Source organism: Neolamprologus brichardi, chromosome 5 (genome assembly GCF_056152115.1).
Source record: "Neolamprologus brichardi isolate AB-2024 chromosome 5, ASM5615211v1, whole genome shotgun sequence".
Taxonomy (NCBI): domain Eukaryota; kingdom Metazoa; phylum Chordata; class Actinopteri; order Cichliformes; family Cichlidae; genus Neolamprologus; species Neolamprologus brichardi.
Window position 1 is genome coordinate 27464470 of NC_142108.1, and position 27704 is coordinate 27492173.

Here is a 27704-nt window from a genome sequence, read left to right on the forward strand (position 1 = left end):
CCATGCCAACACCGTCTGTCCCTGTCATGGCCAGCAGACAGCACCTCTCCTCCAAAGATACAATGTAGTGATTCAACAATATATACCACTTCAATGAACTCAATGAGGATGACTTTCCTGAATGGATTGTATAGTAGGTGTTACAGATTCACATTTTATTTCCTAGAAAAACTTTCTGTCATTAAAGCCCTCAGTCAAAACTGGAATCCTTTTTAAGCTCGGCAACTTTAATTCTCTATATTTTAATTATTTTCTCTGTAACAATGATAGAAATCCAAATGCCCAACCACTGGATCAGACACAGTGATGTTTCTGAACCCCTTTCAACATTGCATAAGGCTACATTCAACACCAAAACAGATAAAATTGATGGAATAATCACACATTTATAGTTCATTTAACAACTAAAACAAGTATTGTGCAAGTATTTGACTATTTACATCATTGTAAATTAAAATTTAGATGGCTATCTGTTTTGGACATTTCACTTTTCGCAGTTTTCTGACACAGTTTCATAGATATAAAATTTATGGTTCGTAGATAATAAAAAGAATTGGTTTCAGCCCTACGATCAGATAACTACAAAGACTATAATGCATTCTGATTAAATATACACAGAAAGGAAAATAATGAGCATGCCCTGTCAACCCTCTCAAGGCAGACGTTGCCAATTTGCAACAGTTAAAAACTAACAACCTGATTACCCCACATACATATGTTGAGTTTTTTTACTCAGAAGTACCACTGCAGGACTTGGTTGTGCATTAGCAACAAGCCTGAGAGGGTTAATCTTTCTGAATATGTACATACAAAACCTAATTTAAGCCAATGTAAAAAAAAAAAAAAAAAAAAAAAAACCACACACACACAAAAAAAAAAAAAACCTCCTTTGTTCACATGACTCTAGTATCTGGGTTTTTTTTATGATTAGCAGTGGGAATGCTGTGATATACATTGGTGTAGTTGTAGTGTAGACATTCAATTAGCTACACAATGCTCATAAAAAAGTTCCTGAAATGTTTTCAAGCGCTTCATGTTTGTCTTTTAATATAGAAATCATTCATTTTACTGCAGAGTTTGTTGCACTAGTTGTTTCAGTGTGTAACAACTAGTTTTTGCATTTTTCTTTTCCCAAAGCAAGGTAGTTTTTGGCATTTAAAAAACACTTTTATTTTGTGTTTACTGTATTAAGTTAAAGTACATGCTTCCCAATAGTTTGCCGAGATTCAGTTTTGCCAGTGCTCATTCCATTAATTTAGTCTATAATGTGATTAAACATGTGATTTTAGTCTAAATAAATAACTGTTACTAGTAGTAGTTTTAATGATAGTTTTAAATAATATTTGGTACTAAAATCTGCACAATACTTCCATGTGTTTTATTGATGCCTTGAAACCCTGATACGTACACTGAAAATCGTATCCAATATTTTCAGGTTTATTGGAAACCTGAAAATAAGGAAATTGGGTGGTTGTTACATTTACTAAAGTCTAACTTGTAATTTGAACAAAATAATTTCATGTTTCTATTGTGAACGTAATTAAATCATGTTGGATCTGTATGAAAGTCAACAACTTAATTTGTTCTAAATTTTCTAAATAAATAACAGGGTGGTATCGACATTGAGAAAAAGTTACATTTTTACCTATATCTCAAATAAATATTCTGTTTTAAATCTACACTGGCATAGCCAAAAAAATCTTCATCTTACCTGAATAAAAGAATGTCCAAACGTTGTGTTCCACAAAGAGACAATAAGCAGTGTGATGTGCAGGCTAACTGGCTCTCATAGTAGAGCTACACCTAATAGGGAGATGCAACTTAAAGTAAGAGTGCTGTTTTGCAGAGAGCTTTGGCAAATGAGAAGTCAGTGAGAAAACTAGAGGGAAACCTTCATCTCCAACAGCTCAACAATCTCTAGTTTCTCTTCTCTTCCCCGAGGCCACATATACACACACCCACTTCACCTATTCTGACCAGAGATTAGTGAGTCATACTTAAGTCTTTTGCCTTTGGAATCATGTGTCACAATTTAAACGTGACTGTAAGCTTTTTATTTATTTATTTTTAAACATGCCAGTCTTTCAGCAAGCCATCATCAAAGCACCATGCTAACTCTATGTGGAGCTAAAATTGCTAAAATTGTTCTCCAAACCTATCATCAAGCAAGAAGGCCAGACTAAAGATACTTAAACAGACCAACATCATGTCTGCAGAGGATCAGTTTACTCTACTCTAAAGTTTCCAGACTGCTCAGGAGCCCTGTACAGCTGATAATGTCAGGCCTGATAATGTACTCATAACACATCAGCAGATTAAATTTCAGGAAACGCCATTAATCCATTTTGGAAAATGTCTGAAATAAGGATAAAAAAATAAATAAATCTAGAAATAATCAACATTCAGTGAACCTTTTAAATGCTTATCAAGCCACATATAATTATATGCAAAATAGTAACTATTTTATTTCGCTTGCAAGGCCTAATTTTGGTGCTGGAGAAATGCACAGTCCCAATCTCTTTGCTGCTCACGTTTCTCCCCATGTAGCCCAGCACCAACAGATAAGAGCTGAATGAGTACATCATTACATTATCTACATAACTCAATTTTCTCAAGACTGTCATATTATCTACTTTTACAAGTTGCCTGATCTAATTGTTATATATAGCACCAAGGCCCAGATTCCTAATTTTCACCATTTCTTTCTGTGACCTAGCTTTGCCAAGGAGAAACTCTGCTGGGGGAAACATGAACTGAGGTCAGCTCAGAATGATCAGCAGCACACAGATGCACACATCCAAATTTAATATATGCATATGCACTATGAAAATATGTAACTAATGGAAGGTTCTTCTTATATTTGGTGTAAGGCACAGTGTAAGTGATCCAGTTTCCAGAAGATAATTGAATCCAGTCAACAAAAAAATGTTAAATGAAAGTTGCAAATAAAAAAAAAATAAATAATAAATAAATAAAATGTTATTTATATATCACCTCAAAAAGTGCTATACAAAAGATACCAAATAATAAAAAGGTAAAACAGACAATATAAAACAGGCAAAAATTAACCAAAAACAGTTTTAAAAAGGTGAGTTTTGAGTTGTTTTTTTAAAAACAACTACCGAGTCTACGGTTCTTAATGTATGAGGGAGAGAGTTCCAGAGTCTCGGGGCCACAGTGGTAAAAGCTCTGTCACCCTTAGTTCTCATCTTAGTCTGTTTTATAGCAAGTAAGCCCTGATCAGATGACCTCAGGGACCTGCTAGGGACATAGGGCTGTAGCAGATCGGAGATGTAGGGTTGTGCCAGTCCATGCAAGGCTCTGAATGTCAAGACCAGGATCTTAAAATGTACTCTAAATTCAACAGGAAGCCAGTGTAGTTGAAATAGCAATGGTGGCACATGTGAATACTTGGAGGACTTTGTCAACAGCCTAGCTGCATTTTGCACACCCTGCAGACGATCCAGAGAACCTTTGCTTAGACACATAAAGAGTTACAATAGTCCAAGCATGAGGAAATAAATGCATGTATAGCAATCTCCAGTTCAGAACAAGATAAAATAGGGCTTAGCTTAGCCACATTTCTTAAATGATAAAAACAAGACCGAACCAGAGATTTCACATGCCCATCCAATGTGAGAGTCGAGTCAAAACCTAAATTTCTGATAGAGGATTTAACATACATTAAAAGAGGACCAAGGGTTTTCACTATCTAGGATAAAAAGCTGTCCGGAGCGCATATGAGGACTTCAGTTTTCCCCTCGTTGAGTTGGAGGAAATTTGCAGCCATTCAATGTTTGATGGAAATATCGTGATGCATGCTCAATCATCCAGGCAAGGACATCCCAAAAAGTTAGTTCTGTTTATCTAAATAAAAAGAATCAGCTTTTTGAAATAAGAGTAGCATTTGATTTATCTTGTTGCTTAATAATCAGTGTTTTGTGTTTAGCCACATTAGTGTTGTGTGACTGGAGCTCACAAAGTTAGTCAATTTACTAACTTTACACTTTCACATTTGGGAAAACTGAGTGAACTTTGATTAGCACAATGTATTCACTCATTCATATTCAATGTGAGAAGAGATACTCAGATCGGCTTTTACCCAGCCACCTCCTCCAGCTTTTCTTGGAGTGGTGGAAGAGTGGTTGTGGGGGACCAAAGCATTCCCAGACCAGCCGAGAGCCATAATCTCTACGAGTCCACGGGGCCTCTGAACCTCCTCCCATTTTGACAATCATAAAACACATTACCTAGGAGGCATTCAGGTCAAAGGCTTGAACTACCTAAAACTGGGTACTTGCAATGTGTAGATGTGTAGTGGTGCTACTGTAAGCTATCTAGTAAGTACAGAGACCCTTCAGAAGGAGATCGTTTCTGCAGTTTGTATCCATGAGCTTATCCTTTTGTTGACTACCCACAGCTTTTGGTCATAGATAAAATGGGGAAGGCAGACTGTTTGGTGAACTGACAGCTTTGCTTTCACTCACAGCTCTCTTTACACTACAACAAAGCTGTATGGCACAAGCACCATGGCAGACATGGCATCAGTCCTTTAATTAAATTTCCTTCTCCATTCCCCCTTACTCGTAAACAATATCCTGATAAAGTGCAGCCCTGGTGAAGCTTAACTCCCATTGGGAACTGAGTCTGACTTTTAATGCAAACCAAAACACTCTATGGTTGTACCTGGACCAAATAGCCCGCAAGCCTGTGTCTAATACCCAATATTACACTTGTAAATAATAACCAATACTACACATCTTTATGGTGGAACACTGTAGCAAAACTGCAACAGAGTTCCAATAACCAAAGAGCCACTCAGGTTTGAATCAAGCAGGTCTTTCCCGCCAACCACATCCCTCAAGGTTTCAGTGCCACTGCCACAAAGAGTCTATAAATTGGGCATGATTCAGCACCTTGCTGATAGATACCAAGATGGCCCGTGCATAAAAATAAACAAAAGCAAGGAAGTACCCCTGATGTTCACCTGTGAAAACCTGAATAGTGGACACAAGTATACCCACCCACGGTTATTGCCTCTCATCTGCTACTTCTCCCCTTCTCCAGTACACTGAACCCTGATCTGTGTTGTCAGGTACACATTACTTTATCTGCGCCGTTGTTTGTTTAAGTAATATGGAAGATGTTCATTTTAACAAATGACGAGTACTAGATGTTGTGGTTCTATGCATCTATCATATAAAAAAAACAAATCACATTTTATTCCTGTGTGTTTGATGACATATTAAGTAATTTTAAGAACAAATTATGATTTGTTTTCAAACACGTTTTTGTGAACATCTAATATATTTACAGCAACTGTTTTAAGTGCCCAACTGAAAAACTTGCCGTATTACTATTTTGGGAATTACTGCAAGTTTTTCAGCGATCACATCACCTCCCCAATTTCAACACAATAGTTAAGTAATCCCTCCTCAATCCATCACACTGACTAACACATTTATAGCACTCTGCAGGAGCATTCATCTGCCGTGTGTGTCTGCTTACATAGAAAGGCATGTACATTGTTATGTAAAGTGAGTTTTGTGATCTCCAACTTCTCATCACTTCATTTAGTCTTGTAGATATTTGTTGTTCTTCAATTAGTGAAATGTTACCATAAAACTATTAACTACTGACATATTGTCTTTTTTTTATTAAAGCTGTACTTTTTGTGATGTCGAGATTAGAGGGGACATTTAGGCAAGTGCATTAATCCAGGGATTTACCCTTATTAGTCGCTTTATGTAATTAACCATGTTCAGTAATGCTATGGCAGGATCAACAGCATTAAAAAGTTACATATTAAGTCCATATTATGGGCCACTGGTGATGTATTGATCTATATGTTTTAAAGCTTGAGTGAAGCACTTGTCCTTATAAATGAGCATCAAATACATTCATGTTCTTGCCAAATAGGCAAAATAAATGCTTACTAATCCTATTAGAATGAAGTCAAACTCTCAGTACTGAACAGTATTTCATAGTTGCATCCCAGCATATTTTTCCTGCACTGGTAGTTGTGCATTTCTTGTCAACAACCAATGCGTGGCTTGCAGAGATGAAGAGGGGAGGAACTGTAATGGATATGTATTGGGGAGATGTTAACTGCATATAATAGTAGTTTATTTATGCATGGGTTTGCTTGTAGTTTATCACCTTACGTTTAGTGATTATCTTGCTAGCTTTAATGATCTGTGCAGTTCATCGATGTCAAATTCTGAGCCATCATGCAATGCCTTCATGAGGCAGCAACCAATACAGAAGCATGTGTTGCCAAGTGCTCCAACAACAAGAATGCCATCATGAAAAATCCTATGATTTCCAAAAAATGTCAATTCAGAGAATTTTTTTGGATAAAATGTGACTATCTTGTTATACTTTTATAGTGTAAACTATTCATTTTTTTGTTCATTTATTTCTTTATAAATGAGTTTGAACTAAATTCCTTTCGGTGTACTGGATCCTATAGTGGAATTACCTAGGGGTCATCCAGGAAAACTTTCTGATGCTACAAATAAGGGATCAGAGGACAGATTACAAGCTTAAGATTAAAGTGATTGTTGGATGCATGTCAGCAGCAGTTCTTACAGATACTGCAAGTGCCATGTGTAAAATAGGGCTCTAATTTCTGTAATTTTCTGCGCACTTGAGCTATTATGAGCTGATTTCAGTTCCTGTGCATGGAGGAGGACAAACAAGGGGGAACAGGCGCATAATGGTGCAAGCTGCATCCAGAATAGAAACAGCTACATTATATTGCAGATGCTTAGAAAGAGCATCGGCTCCAAATATCCACACAGACAGCATGCTAACACAAAGCAAGCCAATAACCCAGAGTGATGACAAAGCTGAGTCTATGTTGACCCCAACCCAGCAGCCTGACCCTGAACTTGAACAAGTCACAAAGGCAGTAAGTCCGGTTTGCAGCATTGTGGCCTGCATTTCTATCTGTACATCTTTCTATAGTAGAATTACTGTGACAATCACTTTGTAATTGTGTTGAACTGGTTTTCAGCTTTGCAGTGTTCATACATAAACACTAAAAGAAAGAATGGATGTGTGCCCTCATTAGGATAGAGATTTGTGTGGCATGTGGGACTGCAGCCTACGGTTTATATTGTTAACCTGGCAATTATGTGACATCTTATGAAGTAAACTGAAAGTAATGTAACGGGTAGTGTAGCAAATTACTTTCTCCACGAAGTAATTAAGTAACATACTGTATTATTTAGTAATTAGTTGTCGTTTAAAAAAGTGAGTGAGGTCATTTCATGTAGACATGCCACATCATGTTGCCTCTTTGACATAAATGATTTAATTTATCTGAATTACAACAAACAAAAGTATACACAGCCCTGAAGGATTATGAGCAGTGCAGTATGTTCAGCTGTGAAATCCCTTAAGCGCACTAAAACAACCTGCTGCTGTAGTTATGCAGCTGTTATGCAACTGACACGGTTGTTTGAGGTGAACAGAAAATTATATAGAAAAATGAAAGCGTTGGCCCTGCATGCTGCAGCACCGCGATGAGTCTAAGTGTGGGAAGCTGTCTGTGATGGTTCAACAGCCTTGTGAACTGGGTTATTAGAACAGGTAGGAGGGGAAATGTGGATCAAAAATATACTTTAATCATGGACCAAACTCCAGCAACACCCAAAATAGAAACAGTGATTCAGATCATGCATAAGAAAGTAAGACATGATTTGTTACTTTCATCTTCCAGGCTGCCTGAGGTTAAAAGATTTACAAGTTTCTTTTCTTTATCTACATTCTGCTGAAACTATATGATTGATGACTGACTGACTACACTAAACTAACTTACACCATACCATGTGCAATAAAGCAGATAGTTTGCCAGTGACAGCCTTTACCTTGCAGACATTTATTTAACAGTACATGGTCAAACTCAGAATCACCAAAGTCCTTCTTTCACTTGCCACAGTCAAAGTCACATCTGATATGACCGACTGAGCATCTGCTCATGCCATTCCCGAAAGCTGTCACCACAATCAGCTTGTCACAATAGCCAGCAGTAAAATGAATGGCAGAGTAAAGCCAGGGCTTTCTTTCCTTTCTCTTGACACAAACTTGAAAATTGTACCGTATGACAAGGTGCTTCACTATGATACATGTATGGTAGTTGTCATTCATTTAAGAATTCTCTTAACTACAACACACCTTTAGCCAGAAAGGAATAAACTGCTTACAACAGTTTACAAAGTCGCAGTGAAAACTGTGTACATTAACACTTGTGAACAAAAACTCATGAAAATGTTAACCCTCTTCATCTTGCAGTGTTATCAGTCCAGATTCAATCAAGGCTGAGCTTTCCTCCCAGTAGGGTCTTAACATAATCCTAGCTGAAGCATGTCAAGTCAGCAAACTGAACTTTTCCGCAAGCAGCTAAGGTTTCCACATGAAACACAAGAAAAAAGTGAAACAGTCGTGCTTTTGTTATACAGTTCTCTCTTTTAATGCATTGTCCCAGTGCTACTGCACATGTGGGGTTCAGAGTTTGTGTTCTTTTCCCAGAAACTGATGATACTGTTTAACTTAAAACACAGTCCATTGCTTCAGCCACATACCTGCCAGCAAGAGACCTCCACAGCTGCCAGATGTTCAACACAGTTCACACATCCAGCAATGTGGCGTCCTGTGAATGCTTAATAAAGAATTTGAACCTCCCTAGGTTAATATGCATACGGTTTTCACTAACAGTACACCAAAAATGCTCTTCCATCACTATCTGCTCAGCTGTGCAGATACTGATGGAAGAATAGGGGAAGAATGGGGGGGCAACTGCGCTGAAATGTCAGTGTGCCTGCAACATGTCACTCAGCAGCTGACAACAGCGACATAAATTGTAACCAGAAGACTTAAAACTGAGGCGCTGCTCTTCCTGGAGGTTTTCTTAGTCAAAACAATCATTTCTTCATTTTTATATGTGTACACTTTTAAAAAAAAAAGCAATTAGAATGAGTCATAACATGCATTAATCTTTCCTCCATGCCATTTACATAAAAATGATCCAGAAAACCGTATGTGAGTGCACAGCTCACCCTGACATTGTCACGCAGAAGCAGCCCACGATTGCCATCTTTGACATGCTTCCCCTGGCAGCCATCACTGACCCTGCATACACAACATAAAGCTAGAACATGCACAAAATGGGAGAAGTCACCCCATGTCATGTCTGAGCTCTGACAAAGGTTTATTCTGAACACCCATTATTATATAACAGCTTTATATGGAAAACATAAAATATGTATCAAGTTTTCCGAAGCCGGCATACATGTCATTTTCGGTTAGCCAAGGTGGAACATGTCTGCTACTGGAGCGTGTCTGCGGACGAGATTTTCCAAACCAGACAAACCACACACACACACTGGCACACACACAGGATTCAGGACGCTCTGAGACGTGGCATTTACAAGAAGGGAAAATAAATAAATAAATCTCCCTTTGAACATCATGGTCTCCAGCATTTGAAAACATCCCATCATAACGTCATTGTGCATGCGTGTGTTGTTACATCACAACTGTCGTTGTTATTGATGGTATTTGTAACTTGAAATGAGCTATTTTACTGTTCAGTAGCTCACTGACCAGAATGCCTACACTGCTACTTCTTTTGACAGGATGATGAAAAGGAAACTACAAAGCATCTGCAAATGCAGCAGGTCTGAAAGTCTTTTGGACATGATGGGTACTCCCGGGAAGAGGCTAAAATATGCCCTTAGCTACATTTTATAAAAATCACCGTAATAAATGTCTCACCACAGACGACTGTTTCTGTGTTGTGTCATGATAATCCAGCAACTCTGAAATGAGTTAAGTTCAAGTTGCATGCATGATAGATCTGTTTTATCTAGAATGACATCACCCACCATTAGTGTTATAGTGTTATGCCAAGCCCCATGTATGGACTCCCTTTGTAGAATTGAATTACTTTATGGTTTGCACTGTATGCATTAGTGCATGCTCACGTTGAATGGCACTTCAGTTCTGTTTAGTACAGACCAGCATGTGTCTGCGGAAAAGCACTACCAAGTACCAAATTGAAAAAAAAAGTGCTGATAGAGCATGCTTTGTCAGATTTTTTCTTATCCCTCTAAACATCACATTGATGTTACACAGATAGGCACATTTTTACCAGACAAGCAGTTTGACTCCCAGTAATTTCAGGATTCATAATCCTCATCGTATTCTTGCCCAACTAATGTTATTCCCATAATGTTAGCAATCTAACTTTACACTAAGATACTGAAGCTTACCTTCTAAACATCAGCATAGTGGAAGTGCCAGCATGCACACAGCACGTTAGCATGATGAGTGCAGCGTGTAGCTTACACAACCACCTCACAGAGTCTCCAGGAATTTCTTTGTTTTCCACTGCATTGTGGAAGAGTTTTTGTATATCATTTGGGAAACCATTAAACATCTGAGAAGTTGTTTGTTTGCTTGTTTTTGTTTTAATCTGCCATTGAAACTGTAGCTGAGTTTTGGCCATTCGGAGATGAAAAGCTGTAAACAGTTATAAAGATATTTTCTTTCAGTTGGATTACTGGTCAATGAAAAGAACTCAATGAGCTCAGTGCAATAAACCCAATATTTGAATTTATATCAGCCTCTCAAAGAAATATCTTGAATTTTGGGCTGCTAAATACTCTGCTTAAACTAGGCCTATTGGCATTGAAGCAGCCATTAAAATCACACAATATATTAGCACACGGACTTGATATAATGATATATTTAAATATTTTTCCCTCCTTAAAACTAAAACTTTGCCATAAAAGGATCTTTAAATTTCAAAGGAAGTCTTGTCTTCCAGCACTGAAACAAGAGCTCATATTGATTCAGTCTTTGATGAGGACATCAAAAACCAAAACACGAATAATCACAGGCTCTGTGTAAACTTAGTAGATTAGCAGTGATATGGATGAGCCTGATGCAGAAGTAGCCTCCAGCACAAACAGTTATGAGTCAGCAGTATATCCCAGACATTTGCAAGGCATACGACTCCCTGTACAAGGCACGGACGACAAAAATCTTTGCAGGAATTAGTTGAGCTGCTTGACTGTGTCCTATTCCCCTCAGGCTCTTTTTCTTTTTTGTCATACACATGATAGAAATCTCTCCACAGGACACTGCTGTTAAAGGACTGTGTGTGCGCCGATTCCTCGCATGCTCAACAAATACTACATCAAAATGCACTTATGGTAGTAGAATCATTCAACTGAGATGTTTAGAGAGAACAGGAAATAAAAAGCTAGTATTAACTTAAATGATTTCAAGTCCAGTTATATTCAAAATAATTTAACAGGTAGCATATTTCTTGCTAGTCTATTTTTATTATAACGGATTATTAAACAGACATTGTTTTCTCTATTTATTAAGCAAGAAACCCAAACTTACCTATAATTGACGCTGACAAAACTTAATGAGATGCTAACAAGCTCAGAACATGTGGATGCTGAGTGATGAGCAATATCTCCAGACCTCCATCAGCTCAAAGTCCTGTGGAAGTCTACTGTCCGGTATGCAAATACCCAGAACCCCAAAGAAGCAGCTTCCAGCTCTGAAGCATCCCAGCCTCTGTCCGATGCCTGGATCAAAGTGGGACTGCTCTCTTCCCGCTTGCATAACAATACTCTAGACACATCCTCAGCTGCTGCTGGTGCCTGTGGATGGGACTACTTAGCTACCAGGCGATCTCTCTCTGACTTGCAAATGGACCTGGCACTGTTCCAGTCCAAGTCTTTCTGAACAAAAGTGCTGAGCTTAAACTGGGTCGTATACCTGGTGAAACGCTCATAAAACAGCTGCATACTCTGCACTTAGTAATCTCTGGCGCTTTCTGTCACTGCATAGCTTGGCGGGTTGCGTATGCATCTTTTCTGCCTGGCGCTCAATGTCCTGAGTCACAGCTAGAGCCAGTGAACTGGACTAATTTGAATTGTCAATGCATGTTTGTAGTTGGCTGCCTACGGGGCACAGGCAACAAGACCCCTACTGAGAATCTGGGCCAAAGGAAGCCGGCTCAGAGGTGTCAGCTCGGGGAAAAAAAAGAATGACAGGAGCGATGATATGGTGACAGCATGGGTTCACACATTTTTTTCCTCAATCTTTGAGGCTGGGATTACAAACTGTGACTAAGACACCCCTCTCTGTGTGGTACAACCAAATATTAGAAAGCGAGTCATATGATCAGCTTACAAGGTTGAATATGTGCAGGCTAAGGACATGTAGTAAAATATAACTAAAATTAACCTGTGCTGAAAGCAATGAAACTACACACTTCAAACGGGTGTGAAGGCAGAGGGCAATGAGTGATTTGATGGTGGGGTACGCCATAATTCTCGCACATTTGAGAAAATTGCCTGCCCTTGAAGTTAAATCGCTCTGCAGGATGACTTAAGTTCACAAGGGGAGATTATAGACTGTGACAGTTTAGAAATTAGACCCCTATGTCCTCTGTGTCTGAGTCTTAAACAGGCGATAAGTGAGGATTACAGTCAAAGATGTGCACTGGCTGGACGCAGAAATTTTCAGAAAACTGTAATTAATCCTCACGCTGCACAGACTGACCTTGAGAGATACAAATTGCTATCTACATTATAAGATCCCTCGCACAGGGCTGAACATAGTCACAGCTTAATTAAAGGTGCCAAGATAAACAATCAGTATTACAAGCAGGTACAAACATCTCAAGTGAACTGCAATGATAAAAAAAGTCCTTCATCGTCTTACGTATCCTTGCACGTTACTAACTGTGCACTTCACACTCTGATGCTTGCATGTGCTGCCTCAGATAATAAGCCTTGTCACCTTTTGCATCAGCATACAGCACATATAACACAGACAGAAAAACGGGTGTGTCTCAATCATAAGCTCTGCCCATATGTGACCTCTGCTGGCTAATTCATGTAGCTACATCTCTACGCCTCTCATTATGGCCACAGTGCGTGCTGCAAAGCAGGACTTGGCAATGGATTCAGTAAAACATCAAACTGCTGCTCCCTGAATCAGACAGAGAGGATTGTTCAGTGCTGAAGTCCTGCCAAAAATCCCTCTAAACACAATTATCTCCTTCCCACCCCACTCTAAATGCATCCGATGTTTTTGCTGAACAAATCACGGTTATATTTTTCCATCCTAATCTGCTCTAATGACATTAGACAAAACATTGCAAACACGTTTGGTTACTTGTGTTTAAAAAGCTATTTTTGCTTTCTCACACAAAATAATAGAGATTCAGAATGGAGGGAAAACAGGTTTACTGCTAAAAAGTTCAAATTCAATACACTTTTCAATGTGCCGAAAAGGGCGCCTAGTGCAACCAATGACTTTTGCATCAGTCTGATCCTTAAATGCAATATTTAAGGAAGTTAATCAGAAAATTACAAAACAATGTTGTTTATTATTTCCTTTTCTTTTCTTTATGTCTTTTTCCTCTTTCTCTGTTTGATTAAATGGTGTGGAAAAGGTCAGCAAAAAGTAAAAACTTGCCGTAAAAACTTATAAAGATGAAGGTAACATATTAATGCATTTTTTTGCATTTTGCTTATATAATGACATAGATTACTTTTAAAGATTCCTCAACTAAACAGTTTAATCTTAAGTAGTGAAATGAAAACAAACACAAAAACAACCAGTGAAAAATTGGAAAAAATTAGGCTACATGAGGTTGTTTTGGCAGAAGTAACATATGACAACATGAACCAAACTATGAATATCAATCAGTTGAATACGAAACACTGCTGTGTACCCAGCCAAACACACCAACACAACACAAACACATTCTCAGTGTGAAGTCAGCTCACCTCTTCCTCCTCACCTGATAACTGGCAAAGCTTCTGCAAGAAATGTTGCCAAAAGCAAGATCATTAGCAAAGAAGTGCTGGATTTAAGTCAGGTGTTTTGTTTTGTCTTTTAAAAAAAGGACCAAATTCCTCCATGAGACTTCAAGAGCAATCACTGCTCCTCCACACACTGATGGATGGACCACAGCCCAGCTCCGTCACTGCCTCTTATCATGCTTTCCCTCTCAGTCTGTGCTCTTCCTCTGGATTAATCCATTGAGTAGCTGTCACTCCACCCCTCTCTTCCTCTCGTTTCCCTCTCTGTCATGAGCCTAATCACATGTGCACATACTCTACAACTAGCCAAGGCGGATGTCCACAGAGCAGAAACAGAGGGCTAGTGTTAGCCAATGGCAGGCTATAAATAGGCTTCTTGAGTTCATCATTGTCTCTTCGTATGATGGTGAAGAGCCTGGAGGGCTTAGAGGGAGGGAGAAAGGCACAGCATCACTATCTGCTGGCTTTTACTTCTCTCCTTGCATCGGCTGTAATCTCCATATCGGTTTCACTTCTCCTTATCCGTCTCTTTCATAGGGAGATATCTGAACCTAGCATCAATCATGTTTACGAATGAACGACAAAGCAAAAGATTAAAAAAATAATCCAAAATACAAGAAACGGTGACTCTGTGTTACGATTTACTGAATAGTGGGATGATTTATATCATACCGTGCATCAATCTCTTCCATCTGAAAGGTCATGCGTGCATTTTTTTTTTCCACCAAGAAGGGGAATGCCTTCTACAATTGTTGAATGTCACAGTGCACAAGATCAGCAGCAAAATGTCAGCAATTGTTCTTAAAGCAGAAGCAGGTAAATGTACATGCACACAATATGCAAAGCTGCTAGTCTGCCATAATAGACGTACAGACATGTTTAGCTTCAGTTCTTTTTCACATGTCTGTTGCTTTTATGAAATTTTATATTTCAACAAACAAGATCAGCTTTCAGCTGGCTGAATGTTTAAATATAGCGTGATTAAGTTAATTCATTTCAGTTCAGCTAGTTTTTGATAATAACATATATTTTATGTCAGTGGTACAAAAGGAGATAATAATAATGAAATAACAGAAATAAAATAATCAAACACACTGGTATCAGCACTGGTTCAAAATGTCCCATTGGATTCCTAAACATACATTATGGGCAAAAGTATTGCATCACAGCTCTTAATTTTTAAAGTATTTTCAGTCTTAAATCAAGCAGACTGCCTTCACCACCGTTTGTGAAATAATAGGTTGCTCTAAAGAATCAAATTTGAGCATGGCATTGTAATAGGATGTCACTTTCCTCCTAGGTTTTCCACAATGAGCTGTAAGTGGTATTATTGCAAAGTGGGAGCATTTAGGAACCACAGCAAAGTGGGGATAACAAGTTCTGAGACGCATAGTGCATAAAAGTCTCCAATGCTCTGCTGACTCAACAGCAGAATTCTAAACCTCCTCTGGCATTAACATCAGCACAAAAACTGTGCACCAGTAGCTTCATGGCCAAGGAGCTCCTGTAGGTGTAATGTGTCGGTGGCCCAGTACTTTTGTCCATATAGTGTACATGTGAAGTGAATGCAACGCGAGAGAAATATCTAAACTACTGCCCACAAAGTTGCATCAATCACTTAAACTCAATGATGTCTTTGAAGAAAGTACCGAAGGGAAACGAACGTTGCATCTCTTTAGTAAAACACCTTGTAAGGAAACAGTACAAACTTTATCCTTTATTCATGCTTATCTGAGAGAAGGAATGTGTGCAAGCACTACAAAAACTGGGATGTGCACATTTCCCATTTAGACAAACACAAATGTCTTTCTCCCTGAAGAATAATAGTAATGCTCTTATCTAAAGTCAGAACCAAAACAGTTAAAGCTGCTCTCAGCTACAAAATGGCAGAAAAATGGATTTTCTTTTTTTTTTTTTTTTTTTAAAGGTTCCTAAATATTTCTAATGGGTTTCTTTATTGAAATGAAAAGTTCTGCTGCTCTTTTGTGCTATTTAATTGGTGGTTTCTCTAGTGCACTGTTACTTCTATGGTTACAAAGAAAGTAAACCTAAAACATATTTTTTGTCACTGGGACTTGTGGAGGATGTACTTTATATCTTGCTTAGTTTTCTCAGAATTTTATTCAGTCTTTTTATATTCTAATGATTTTCTTTGCTTATGTAACGTACTTCAAAATACATTGTGTTAGAAAAAATGCATTTCCATTGCCCTGCCTTTCTTCCTCTTGTTCTTCTTTCAGGTGCCTTTAGGGGTCAACAACAGCTCATCTGCTTCCATCTCACTCTATCCTCAGGACCATCTTCTGTCACACCACCCCTCTGCATTTCCTCCATCACCACATTCATCCCTCTATGAGGTCTTATTCATTCTCTGTTGCCTGGCAGCTCCATATTCAACACCCTTTACCCAGAATACCTACTATTCCTCCTCTGCACATGTGCAAACAATATAAGCCCTGTCTCTCTGTTGCTTTGATCGTGTGTGTGTGTGTGTGTGTGTGTGTGTGTGTGTGTGTGTGTGTGTGTGTGTGTGTGTGTGTGTGTGTGTGTGTGTGTTTAAAAATAAGTCATTAAATGATGTTTATCTAATATTTACATCAGTTTTCAATTCTCAAAGCTCTCAAAATTCAACCTTTTACCTCTTCTTACCACTTGGGACAATGAGTGTGCAAACTTAGTTGCAGACATTTAGTAATTTGATTCAAGAACACAATATAAAACACATGCCAAGACAGTGAATCTTCATTCCTTCTCTCTCCCACCCTCCCATCTCTCGATAACTACTCATTATCTTCCTCCTCCTCTTCCTCCCTGCATCTCTCTCCCTCCGTGTCTTTTTGTCACAGCTCCTCCCTCACTTCAACATGGGCCTCCCTCTGTTTCTCAGCTAACAAGTGTCTCTTCTCAGCTCAGCTGTCTCACAGTTTCATCAGACACCCACCGAGAGGAGCGTCGCTTTGACTTGTTACGGGTAAGATAAATTTGAATAATTTTTTTATATCTCAGCACTTAATCATACAATTTCACGCTGCAGCACAAATTTGTCTTTACTTGGTGCAAGCAAGAAATGCACGATGGAAGTTTTACTTGAAATTGAAATGTTTTTGGGGGTTCTTTTTGTTTTTTTGTTTTTTTTAAATTGGGAAGTAAATATATTAACATAAAAGAAGCACTGTAGACATACAATTTAGAAATAGTCAAGAGGCTTTTCCTGAGCATCAGTAGCACTGGCATCCAATAAGAAATAACTGCTGTTTAATAGCTAAAAATACCTTCAAACAAACTTTCATTTTTTGAGACAGTTTTATGTGTGATTAGAAATAATTAACTATACTTTAAAAAAAAAAAAAACAATGTTGGATCGTCAAAAGTTGTTAACAATGTTGTTGTGACTACAAAACAAATCGAAAGTAGATTATTTGATTTCTCTGTATGACAGCACGAGCCAGGCATATCTGAAATGTCACATAGTGTGTTTGCCATTAAAACGCTTTGAATTTTTGAAACCCAGAGCGATATTGATGTGGTGTTTATACAGAGCCTGACGTCATTTTATCTGAGTAAGCTGGTTTAGTGCTATCTAAAAAATGCAAGATACTTTGCATTTTACAATAAGGACTGAACAGCCCTTCTATTATCCACTCAACCCAGCAGGCTTAAACTGGAAAACGGAAGAAAGAGCAATATATCAAAGAAAACGGGTGCTTCTCCTTTTATAGGAATTGTTGTATCTAGCCTCAAGTGCTGCAGAAGGCCTCTGTCTGCTGACCAAGAATGATCTGAACATTATATATACAGTGGATGAGAAATATACATAAGCAGCTCTCCTGTGTGTTTGCAGAATGCCTTTAGGGGGAGGAAATAAGTGTGGCTGCTGCCAGAAACCTGTCTACTTTGCTGAGGAAGTGCAGTGTGAGGGAAAGAGCTGGCATAAATCCTGTTTTCTGTGCAGTAAGTATTGAGAATTTAAGGTAATCCGAATCATTTGATCAACAACTTTTTTAAAATCATAAGAAGTGCCCGGCAGGAATGCAGAGTATTTGGCATCACAGGAGTAAAGTGAGCATCCACAGCTTTTCACTAAGACATCTCAGTCCTTATTTGGATCCACTGCAAACATGTGACAAATACTTGGGCTTCCTTTTATGGCGAAGGAAGGTACACACACTCAGTCTCAAACACTGAGCAGTATTTATCTGAGACAGCCACTGTGGTATACACCATTCCCTTCTGTCACACAGACTTTGTGGGTATGCTACAGCTAAACATCTGTTTTTAAAAAAAATGGTGGCTTGTGGTGGGTGGCTGCTTTTGAAAGATAAGCTCGTGCTGTAGATGCTTGAGAACTAACGAAAGAAAACTATGTGTATATTTGTTTTTGTTTTTCCATTTATCTCTGTTTTAAGTGGTGTGTAAGAAAAACTTGGACAGCACAACTGTGGCTGTTCATGTGGATGAGATCTACTGCAAATCGTGCTATGGCAAGAAATATGGGCCAAAAGGCTATGGCTACGGAGGTGGAGCTGGCACGCTGAGTATGGATACGGGAGAGGGTCTTGGAATCAAGCCTGAAGTGTGAGAAAAACATCACTTCCTCCTTTCTTTAACTGCTGAAACATTCAGATATATAACAAAGAACTCTATAATCAAAACAAAGACTAATATTTTATTTATGTTTGATTTACCACATGATATAATAAAACACACCAAACCTCTTTAGGTTCTGTATTTAAAGCTTAAATGACAGATGAGTACGAGGAAAGTTTACGAGGAAAGAATTTCTTTTTCTTAATTCCATATGAAAAGCTTTTTTTTTTTTTCCTAATGGCAGACAAGCTCCTCATCGCCCTACAAATAACCCCAACTCCTCCAAGTTTGCCCAGAAAGCAGGAGGCTCAGACGTGTGTCCACGCTGTGGGAAAACAGTGTATGCAGCAGAGAAGGTTGTTGGGGGAGGCAATGTAAGAAAGAGAAAAGCTGCAGTCTCAATGTGCAGTCTTGTTTCAAAATAAAAGTAGATGACGATTTAAAACATTTCTTTCACGTCTCTTCAGTCATGGCATAAGAGCTGTTTTCGCTGTGCCAAATGTGGAAAAGGACTGGAGTCCACAACCCTTGCTGATAGAGATGGGGAGATCTACTGTAAAGGTTTGTGTATAAAAGTATTATATAAAAGACAGAAATATCCCCAGGTTCACACTGATTAAATATGGAAAATGCCATTTTTTCCTTGTGTAATAAGTGTATAGTAATTATATTATATTACCATAGTTTAATTACCAAATAAAGACCTTAAACAGACATGTCAGTTTATAACTGACAAAATAATAAAGCATATTAAACACTTCCCATCTCTCTGTTCAAAGTCACTCAACTGAGTAACTTGGTTAAAAGACAAAATAACATTGAAAATCACTATGATATCTCTGGTAATGTGTAACTATGTTTGAGTTGAACTGCATGTCCACTGCTAAATTACTTGAGACAGATGCTCAAATGGCAGCAGCTCTGACACATTGACCAAGATTTCATTAAATTTATGCATTCGGGTTTTTTTTTTTTTTTAAATTAACACCAATTCTAATGACAGGCCTCATTGACTTTATGACTGTAAGGCCAATCCAATATTTAATGATCAATGAGGCCAATCCAACGCTTTGTGTGATATTCATTAATCACAGGAACATTTCAGTAGACAATTAAGAATATGTTTTCCACACATTCCTTCTGTCTTCCATCAGAAAGCACTAACACGTTTATGCATTGCAAAATGGTCCACTATAGGTCTTTCTCAGTTCTAAGTTCATGCATTCGTAGTAAACCCTTGACAAACAGCAATAAAATTAGAATTTCCCAGTATATAGTTAATATTTTATATGCTTAAATGTTGACATCCTTATCAAGCTCATAATTCCAGCATTAGTTCTATATTCTATATACAAATTATGCACAGGATTTCTCATTCATTTTAATTTCCTTTACAGGTTGCTATGCAAAGAACTTTGGTCCAAAGGGTTTTGGCTTTGGTCAGGGTGCAGGCGCTCTTGCTCATTCCCAGTGAAGCCTGAAGCCTTAGCTCACCTGGGACTGTCATCTGGTGGGCTCTGATATCACAGCTTCTGGGATCTCTCAGTCAACATGTAGCTTATTTCACTCTGCCCTTTCACTTTAGCTACAGGCAATGAAAAATGAAAGAAGCACACATCAGCAGCTCTTTGAAAATAATCACCAAGCAGAGTCCGCTCCTTACTTGATGTTGCATTAGACTCCAGTGTCCAAGTCCAACCCCAAGTCCAAAAAAGTTGGGATGTGTATGGGTTATAAATAAAGATGGACAGAAGTGATTTGCAAATCTCATAAATCTATATTTTATTCACAATGGAACACAGAAAAGGCATTACATACTTAAAATGAGGTATTTTACTTTTTCATTAACATTTTAGGTCATTTTGAATTTGCTGGCAGCAGCATCTTTCAAATAATTTGGGATGACGACAGCAAAAGTGCAAACGTAATACTAAAAAACACAAAGCAGTAGGAACAGAGATTCAACAATCTGGAAAACACTCCACAAATTGATGATCAGTATTCTGAAATTTTACCAGAAAGTAATATACCATCATCAAAAGATTTAGAGAATCTGAAGAAATCTGTGTCCAAGGGACAAAAATGAAAATCAGTAGTGGAATCATGTGATCATCAGTAAACTCAGCGGGACGACATTAAAAACATAACGGTCATGGATATCACCTGCATGTGCTCAGGAACACCTCTAGAAACCATCGTCTCTCAACAGTTCACTGTGTCATCCACACATGCAGGTTAAACCTCTATTATCCAAAGAAGTGCCAGATGTGAATACCATCTAGAAGCACCACTGTCACAATTAGAATTTCCCAATTCTGGGACTAATAAAAGCCATCTTAACTTGTGCCAAAACTCCTTTAAAAATCAAATTAGTTATTTATTTGGTCAAATGATTAAAAGTTTAAAAATTATTTTTTGGGAAATATGCGCACTGCATCCTGTGGACTAAATAATGGACCATTTGACTTGTTATTAGTGCTCCATTTTAAAGCCTGCACATCATTAGCAGTGAAATTGGCTTCTTGCACATCTGGAAAGACACCATCGATGCTGGAAGACAAATACAGAGTTTACAGAAACAATTTCCAGACTTGTATGGACCGTTAAAGGAAGACGAGTTGGTACACAGTGGTAAACACGGCCGTGTCACAACTTGCTTGGGACAAGGCTGTAACATGTTTTTGCTGTCAAATTCAAAATGACCATATTTTATTTTAAAAAAATTGTACATTTTCTCAATTTACACATTTGTTATGCTTTTTATATTCTGTTGTGAATAAAATGTAAGTTTGAGATTTGCAAATCATTGCATTCTATTTACCTGATTACATTTGCTACATTGACACAAGTGTAGCAAACACATCTACAAATGTTACACTGACATCTAATTCTACTTTACTAGAAACACAAAGTGTGCACTCACTGAGTAGTTAACAATTTGGCTTAAACAGCACTAGAACGTGTACACAAAAGCAACCTGGCTTATCGAGTGCTAAATTTAAATAACATCTAAAAACAATAGACAACAAGAACAAAAGAAGAAATACACTTATACACTGACAACTGTGAGAAAACAGTCTTAAATCATGCCTCAGTTACATTGGTGCTGAAGCTTTTCTTACTGCCGAATGTTATAAATAATATCTTAAGAAATGCATTTTTTGCTCTAACACAAAATAAATGTAATGGCAAAAGCAAACAGTAAGTTTGAAAGTTTTCCTTACTTGTCGTAGTGCAAAGTTTTTCATTGTTGTTTTTTTATCTGCTACTCAGATCTGATTAAATCAGCATGCATGTTTATGTGATCTCAAGTGTGCTTGATATTCTTTCTAAATGATCATCCAACTTAACAACATGCCAGTTGTTGTGGTGAACAACAGAGCCATAGTATTCAGCCCCATCTCTGGCTGCACCGAGGAGTTGGCACACTGGTCAAAGCGCTATGCAGCTGTGGTGGCGGTATTTGTAGAGGAGCTGTTTATTTTGGCACCATCTATAATATGTGTGAGTCACATCGGCAACAAAACTACAGCAGAAAGTCACGCAAACGTCAAAGTGTTACAGGGAAAAGCGTAACTCTTTCATTTTGTTGATATGCTTACATAAATATACACTAGTCACCAGAATGTTATGGCTAATATTGTGTAGGCGATCCAGTTGCAGCTGAGGGTTTCCTGTGGCGTCTGCTATGGACTGAACTTATTCTCTCCATCCTTCATTCTTTCTTTGCAGATTATTTGTGGATCTAGCCTGGGTGGCAGTTGCAGTCCTGTTTCTTAAAACCAGTGTTTTGTTATGTGTTGTTTGGGAGTGCCATTGCCGTAGGGATTTCTGCCATTTTGGAACAATGTTTATGTGGGTGGTAACATACAGATAAGCGTCAGTACTCAAGCTTTTTGAATCGACTGTTGCATTTTTAAACAGCATTATTAATCACACATCCCTCGTCTGTGATTTTAATGGTGCAGCAGTTTGTGTTAAATAGGAAAACCCCACAGATCCCCTTAAGCCAGTTTCTATAGAAAGCAACAGAGTAGCACTCCATCACAATAAGATGCCTTATTCAATTATCAATAGGTCTGTCTTTAAATTTCTCCATATATTGAAGTAATGTTGGTGTACTTGTTATACACTACCATATCACATTAAAAATCCAAGAGCAAAGAAGGGAATATGCTGTCATGTGACCACTCAGTGACAGGGCACTCAGTTCTATGTCATATCAGACTTTACAGAACAAATACTGCCACTACAGTTTATCCACATACACAGTAATAAAACCTGAATCATTCGGTTGACATTTTAAAGTTTTTTGTCTTAGAAAAAAAACTAACAAAAAACCCCCAGAAAACACCCAGAGACTAGTGCGATGTACACCACATAATCCCCTTTCATCTGTATTTATCCTTCCTGCTTCCTGGAAACAGTGCTACACTCAGAGGACTGCCGATCTGCCATATATGCTGTGGAATTAGAATCAGCTGCCATGAGCTAGGAGGGCAACTCAAATCAGATGCAGGGATTGAGTCCTGACTTAGTGAGAGCAAAAGATTATTTCCTGCATAGTCCATTTCACATCCTTGCTTCAAAAATAATAAATAAATAAGAATAAGACACAGCTTACATTATAACTGAAAGAGTACAAACACATTGTTCTCTCGCTATAGTTTTGAAAAACGAAATGTTTTCCCAGCTTTCAGTCATCACTGGGTGACAGGCCTGGGCTGTCCCAAGTCCCAGTCTTGCCTTTTGATCTGCCCCTTTATAAAAAGCAACACATCAAACAAATACAACCATCAATTTCAGAGTCTTCTGATTAAAGATGACTGTTGGTGTCCCTTACTTGACAGAGCTTCGACAGAGTTACTTTGTCAAATAACTGTTTGTGTTCCAGCAGTCAGGATGTCCACTGGACAGGTGCGTAGCTATTTGATTGACCTCTGTCAGCAGAAGACTGACTATAGACTGCAAACTCATGGCAACCACCCTCTATCCTTTCTGGCTGCTGCAGTTCCTGATATTGACAGCATATATGGAAACAATATAGTGCCCCACTTCTGGTCACATGCGACCAACAGGTGGTGCCCGTTATCCAGCAGATCTAGGCTTTAGCAAATATACAGCCACATGTTTTAGGCTCTGTGGATGGTTATATCGGACTGTCTGTGTGAACTCTAGATCAAAGCTGCTGTATCAAATCAGGACTTTGTTAGGCTATTATGTACATGACTGACTTTCAAACTGGACTTTCATGTTTGTTGTACTAAGTGGAGCGTATGTCAGTAACACAAACATCGCCCAGGCACAAATAATTTCATGGATTACTTTAAGGACTTACTGTCCTTGTGAGTGTGAACTGAGCACACAAATGTGTGTTCACAAAGACAGCCATATTCATCTGTGTTTTTATTTTGCTTGGAGCACACAAACCCCCAAATACAAAGCATGCACACAATTGCAGACTGAGACCCAGTATCAAAGAGTGGCAGCATCACACGGTGTTGCAATTTGTCTATGTTTAGTTGTGAGGCCGTGGCCAAATGAACACTGGAAACTGCATTCCTGTCTTAAAACCAAGGGCTTAATGTTGTCTGCAGCCATTATCCTAATCAGACCAATGGGGCCCTTCAGTCTCAAAGGGGACATGGCAAGTCTCCAGTATCTTTTTCAATAGCCACAGAAAACCTCAGAAAATCATCTGTACTAACAAGACACACTGTGGGCTGCTTTATAGTTGATTTAACTGAGGTGATGAGGAGGTATACACAAAACTGACCAAATGTCAGAGGAAAACAATAACTGATCCTGCCTAGAATTTTAAATAATTTACTTTTGGAAAAATAGACTAAAGATGAAAAACTTATTCCAAACTGCTGAGGTGACACATCAGAATGTTGTTTATGCCACTTTGCCACACATTAAAGTTCACACATATTATTATGAAGAATAGAAGAGCGGTGATCTGTCAACACAACACAAGCAGCACAGGCGCGATTATCTTGAGACCACCCCCTCTTATGGTGTGTGTGTGTTTTTCTATTTAAGTCTTATTGTGATAGAGAGAAGGGCCAAAAGGGAGCTGGAGCTAAATGTTTCACTGTTCTTCTCTCCATCACTTCATCTTTGTCTGCATCCACAACATCAGCAAAGAAAGGTAATGGCATAGTCTTCCTGCTACACCGAATACTAGCCAGTGTAGTTTTCCCTGTTCTTTTTCACTTTGTAATATATTAATTTTCAATATATAATTTTATTACAAATATATAATCTGCTGGTATTTAAGAAAAGATCAGTAAATAGTGTGCATTTCAGTAAATAGCAAAAAGTAATAATAATAAAAAAAGACATGTATTACAGGTTACCTGAACCGAAGGTGACAACTCCTTTTTTTGGTTTAGTTTGATCAGTAGTCTGACATTCAAAGATTTAAAGTTCAATTACCTACAGGAAGAAAAGCAAACCATAATAGTTCTTTTCTTGTGCAAGAATTTAAAATTGTTTTTCATAAACCATAAAAGTAACAAATATGTCAAACAGTAAATAACCTGAATAGCAGGAAATGTATTGCTCTTTTTAAAGCATTACAACAAAGCACTCCCAGTTGTTGATTTGTTGATCTGCTAACACTGTTCAGTAGCTCGATATAAATCTGTAACTAGATCAGTGGTTCTTAACCTGGGTTCGATCGAACCCTAGGGGTTCGGTGAGTCGGTCTCAGGGGTTCAGCAGAGCCTCCGCCATGACATGCACGGCTCATTTTGTGCATCAGTAAAAAACATATGCATGTCTTGAATTTGAAAAAAATCATATTTTATTTTTCACTACAGAGGGGTTCAGTGAATGCGCATATGAAACTGGTGGGGTTTGGTACCTCCAACAAGGTTAAGAACCACTGAACTAGATTCAGTTTACTCTCTTGAGCAGTAAAGGCCAAACTGCTTACTTCAAGACAATAAATTATGAAGGGTGTCTGCTTGTTTTGGCTAATGTGGCTATAAGCTAAATATATGCATGGCTATAAATTAAAACAACAAAGTACTGTAACACAATATGTTACACCATCAATGGAGAAAAAAAGAATATCATACGTGTCGTGTGTGAACATCAGTTATGCAGTTTAAGTCTGGGATGTTCTAAGATTTATAGAGCCAATCTATATTTGTGTCTTGATCCTACAAAGCAGTGAGGGTGAAAGTGGGAAATAAATGCTATCAGGAGTGGCTGCCATGTCGAGGGCCTGGCATGCTTTTCCATGTCTGCCATCACTTCCCTTTCAGTGTTATCAGCACTAAGAGGCAACTAGATGATTTTATCCAGGAGGTTCAATGAGCACAAAGTAACAATGTCTGATAAATTTAATTAAAAAAAAATATTGCTAGATAAAATAAAGTTTTGTCATCCGTTATCAATTTCATGAATAACCGACCTCGCTTGTCGTAAAGAATCTGGTATAACAGGCCTTGGGATATCTCTAATGTATACTTTAAGTCTTTTAACACTATACCATTGACTCGCCCATTGTGTCTTTAAGTGGCTCCCACTGTCAAGCACTTCAAAAACAAAAGGTTTTATTTTTGTCTTCCAGGGGGAATTGAATAGTCAAGATGCCTGAGAAAGCGTAAGTATATTGAGTTTCTATTATTATTTTAATTGCCGATTGAGAGGATCATTTACAAACAGTAAATAGAATTTAATCAGTAGAAATATAATTTAAACATGACAGGAGCAGTCAAGAATTACAATGAATTGAATTTCCTGTCATCAATAATAAAACACTAATGTTGGCCTTCTGTTTCAACCAACAGGCCAGAGGTAAGACTGAACTAAATACATTTACACTTACTAATGCTTCAAAAACAGCCACTTCAATCAGCATTACTGTAGACTAATAAAATGTCACAATATGATTAAAGAAACTGTGCTTTTCGCAGAGGAAATCTAAAATCTCAGCCTCTCGCAAGCTCATGCTGAAGGTGAGTAATCTGCAGCGTTTGGCACACAATAATATCTCACTCAGAAGGATCGATCAAATAATTAAATTTACTCGGTGTCTCGTGTTTCAGAGCTTGATGGTAGCCAAGGCCAAGGAGGAACTGGAGCAGGAGATTGTAGAAAAAGACGAGCAAAAGGCAAAGTATCTGGAGGAAAAAGCTCCTCCAATACAGACCGGTGGCCTCTCCTTAGCAGAGCTACGGGTACCATTTAACATTCATCATCATTTTGTTGCCACCCACAGACTAAAGCTACGTGTGGTTACAGAAATTACACTGTCAAGAACTCAGTTATTCATCTCAGGACATTACGGGGAAATGATCTAACTTTGCAGATATTATGTGAGGAGCTGCATGCCAGAATAGATGTGGTGGACGAGGAGCGCTATGATATTGAAGCCAAGGTCTTCCATAACACCAGAGAGGTAAAAAACACAAAACTGTAGCAAAAATAAATAAATTTAAAAAACAAAAAAAACAAAACTAAAATAAATGTATCAACATCAAATAGATACATTTATATCTGTATGTCACTTTATAATATCTTATTTTGGCTTCAGATAAAAGGTAAGGGGTTTATGTCAAATTATCACCTCTAGATCAAAGACCTGAACATCAAGGTATTGGACTTGCGAGGGAAGTTCAAGAGACCTAACCTGAGAAGGGTGAGGGTCTCTGCTGATGCCATCCTGCGCTCCCTACTGGGCTCTAAACACAAGGTCTCTTTGGATCTGCGAGCTAACCTAAAATCCGTCAAAAAGGAGGACACAGAAAAGGTAAAGTCATGAGAAAGAAAAGCAAAATATACAGACACAGCTACTGACAGGAGATGCTTTGGGCAAAAAAAAGAAATTAATACAGATAATCATTTACTCCCCTTGTGCACAAGATGTTTCCATATGTGCACATCAGGTCTTCTGCTGATGTTCTTGCCAAGTATGAGTGGCAAACTGTGAAAAATCATATCTCTCATATGTATTCTGTGTGTGCTGCAGGAGAAGACAGTGGAGGTGAGTGACTGGAGGAAGAATGTGGAGGCCATGTCAGGCATGGAGGGCCGCAAGAAAATGTTTGATGCTGCAAAAGGCCAAAATCAATAAAACAACTGGCGAACAAAAAGCTGGCTTTCATCTAATCACCATCACTTGCATACCAAAGATTTCTGAGCACAAAGCATAAGGGATGCTTGGTGACTTCACATATTCATGTCGTTTAAATACCCAGTATCTTTCCTCAACACTGAAATAAACACAACATCTCTATA

At 38.2% G+C, this 27704-nt stretch overlaps 3 protein-coding genes across 4 annotated transcripts in view; 2 read left to right on the forward strand and 1 right to left on the reverse strand.

Moving 5' to 3' along the window:
- nav1b (neuron navigator 1b) overlaps positions 1 to 11602 on the reverse strand; it is a 67064-nt gene extending 55462 nt beyond the window's left edge. For both annotated transcript variants that reach the window (XM_006782844.3, XM_006782843.3), the window contains exon 1: positions 11419 to 11602. The gene's annotated coding sequence lies outside the window, so the exon portion shown is untranslated. The remainder of the gene's footprint in view (positions 1 to 11418) is intronic.
- Positions 11603 to 16757: 5155 nt separating this feature from the next.
- Positions 16758 to 21472, forward strand: csrp1b (cysteine and glycine-rich protein 1b). Its single transcript, XM_006782839.2, has 6 exons — positions 16758 to 16833; positions 17704 to 17813; positions 18269 to 18437; positions 18694 to 18823; positions 18917 to 19010; positions 19847 to 21472. Exons 2-6 carry the CDS (start codon positions 17705 to 17707, stop codon positions 19921 to 19923), a joined length of 579 nt encoding a protein of 192 aa, XP_006782902.1. The 5' UTR covers positions 16758 to 16833; position 17704; the 3' UTR covers positions 19924 to 21472.
- Positions 21473 to 26369: 4897 nt separating this feature from the next.
- tnni1b (troponin I type 1b (skeletal, slow)) lies at positions 26370 to 27704 on the forward strand. Its single transcript, XM_006782838.2, has 5 exons — positions 26370 to 26422; positions 26513 to 26644; positions 26776 to 26865; positions 27040 to 27216; positions 27436 to 27704. Exons 1-5 carry the CDS (start codon positions 26414 to 26416, stop codon positions 27538 to 27540), a joined length of 513 nt encoding a protein of 170 aa, XP_006782901.2. The 5' UTR covers positions 26370 to 26413; the 3' UTR covers positions 27541 to 27704.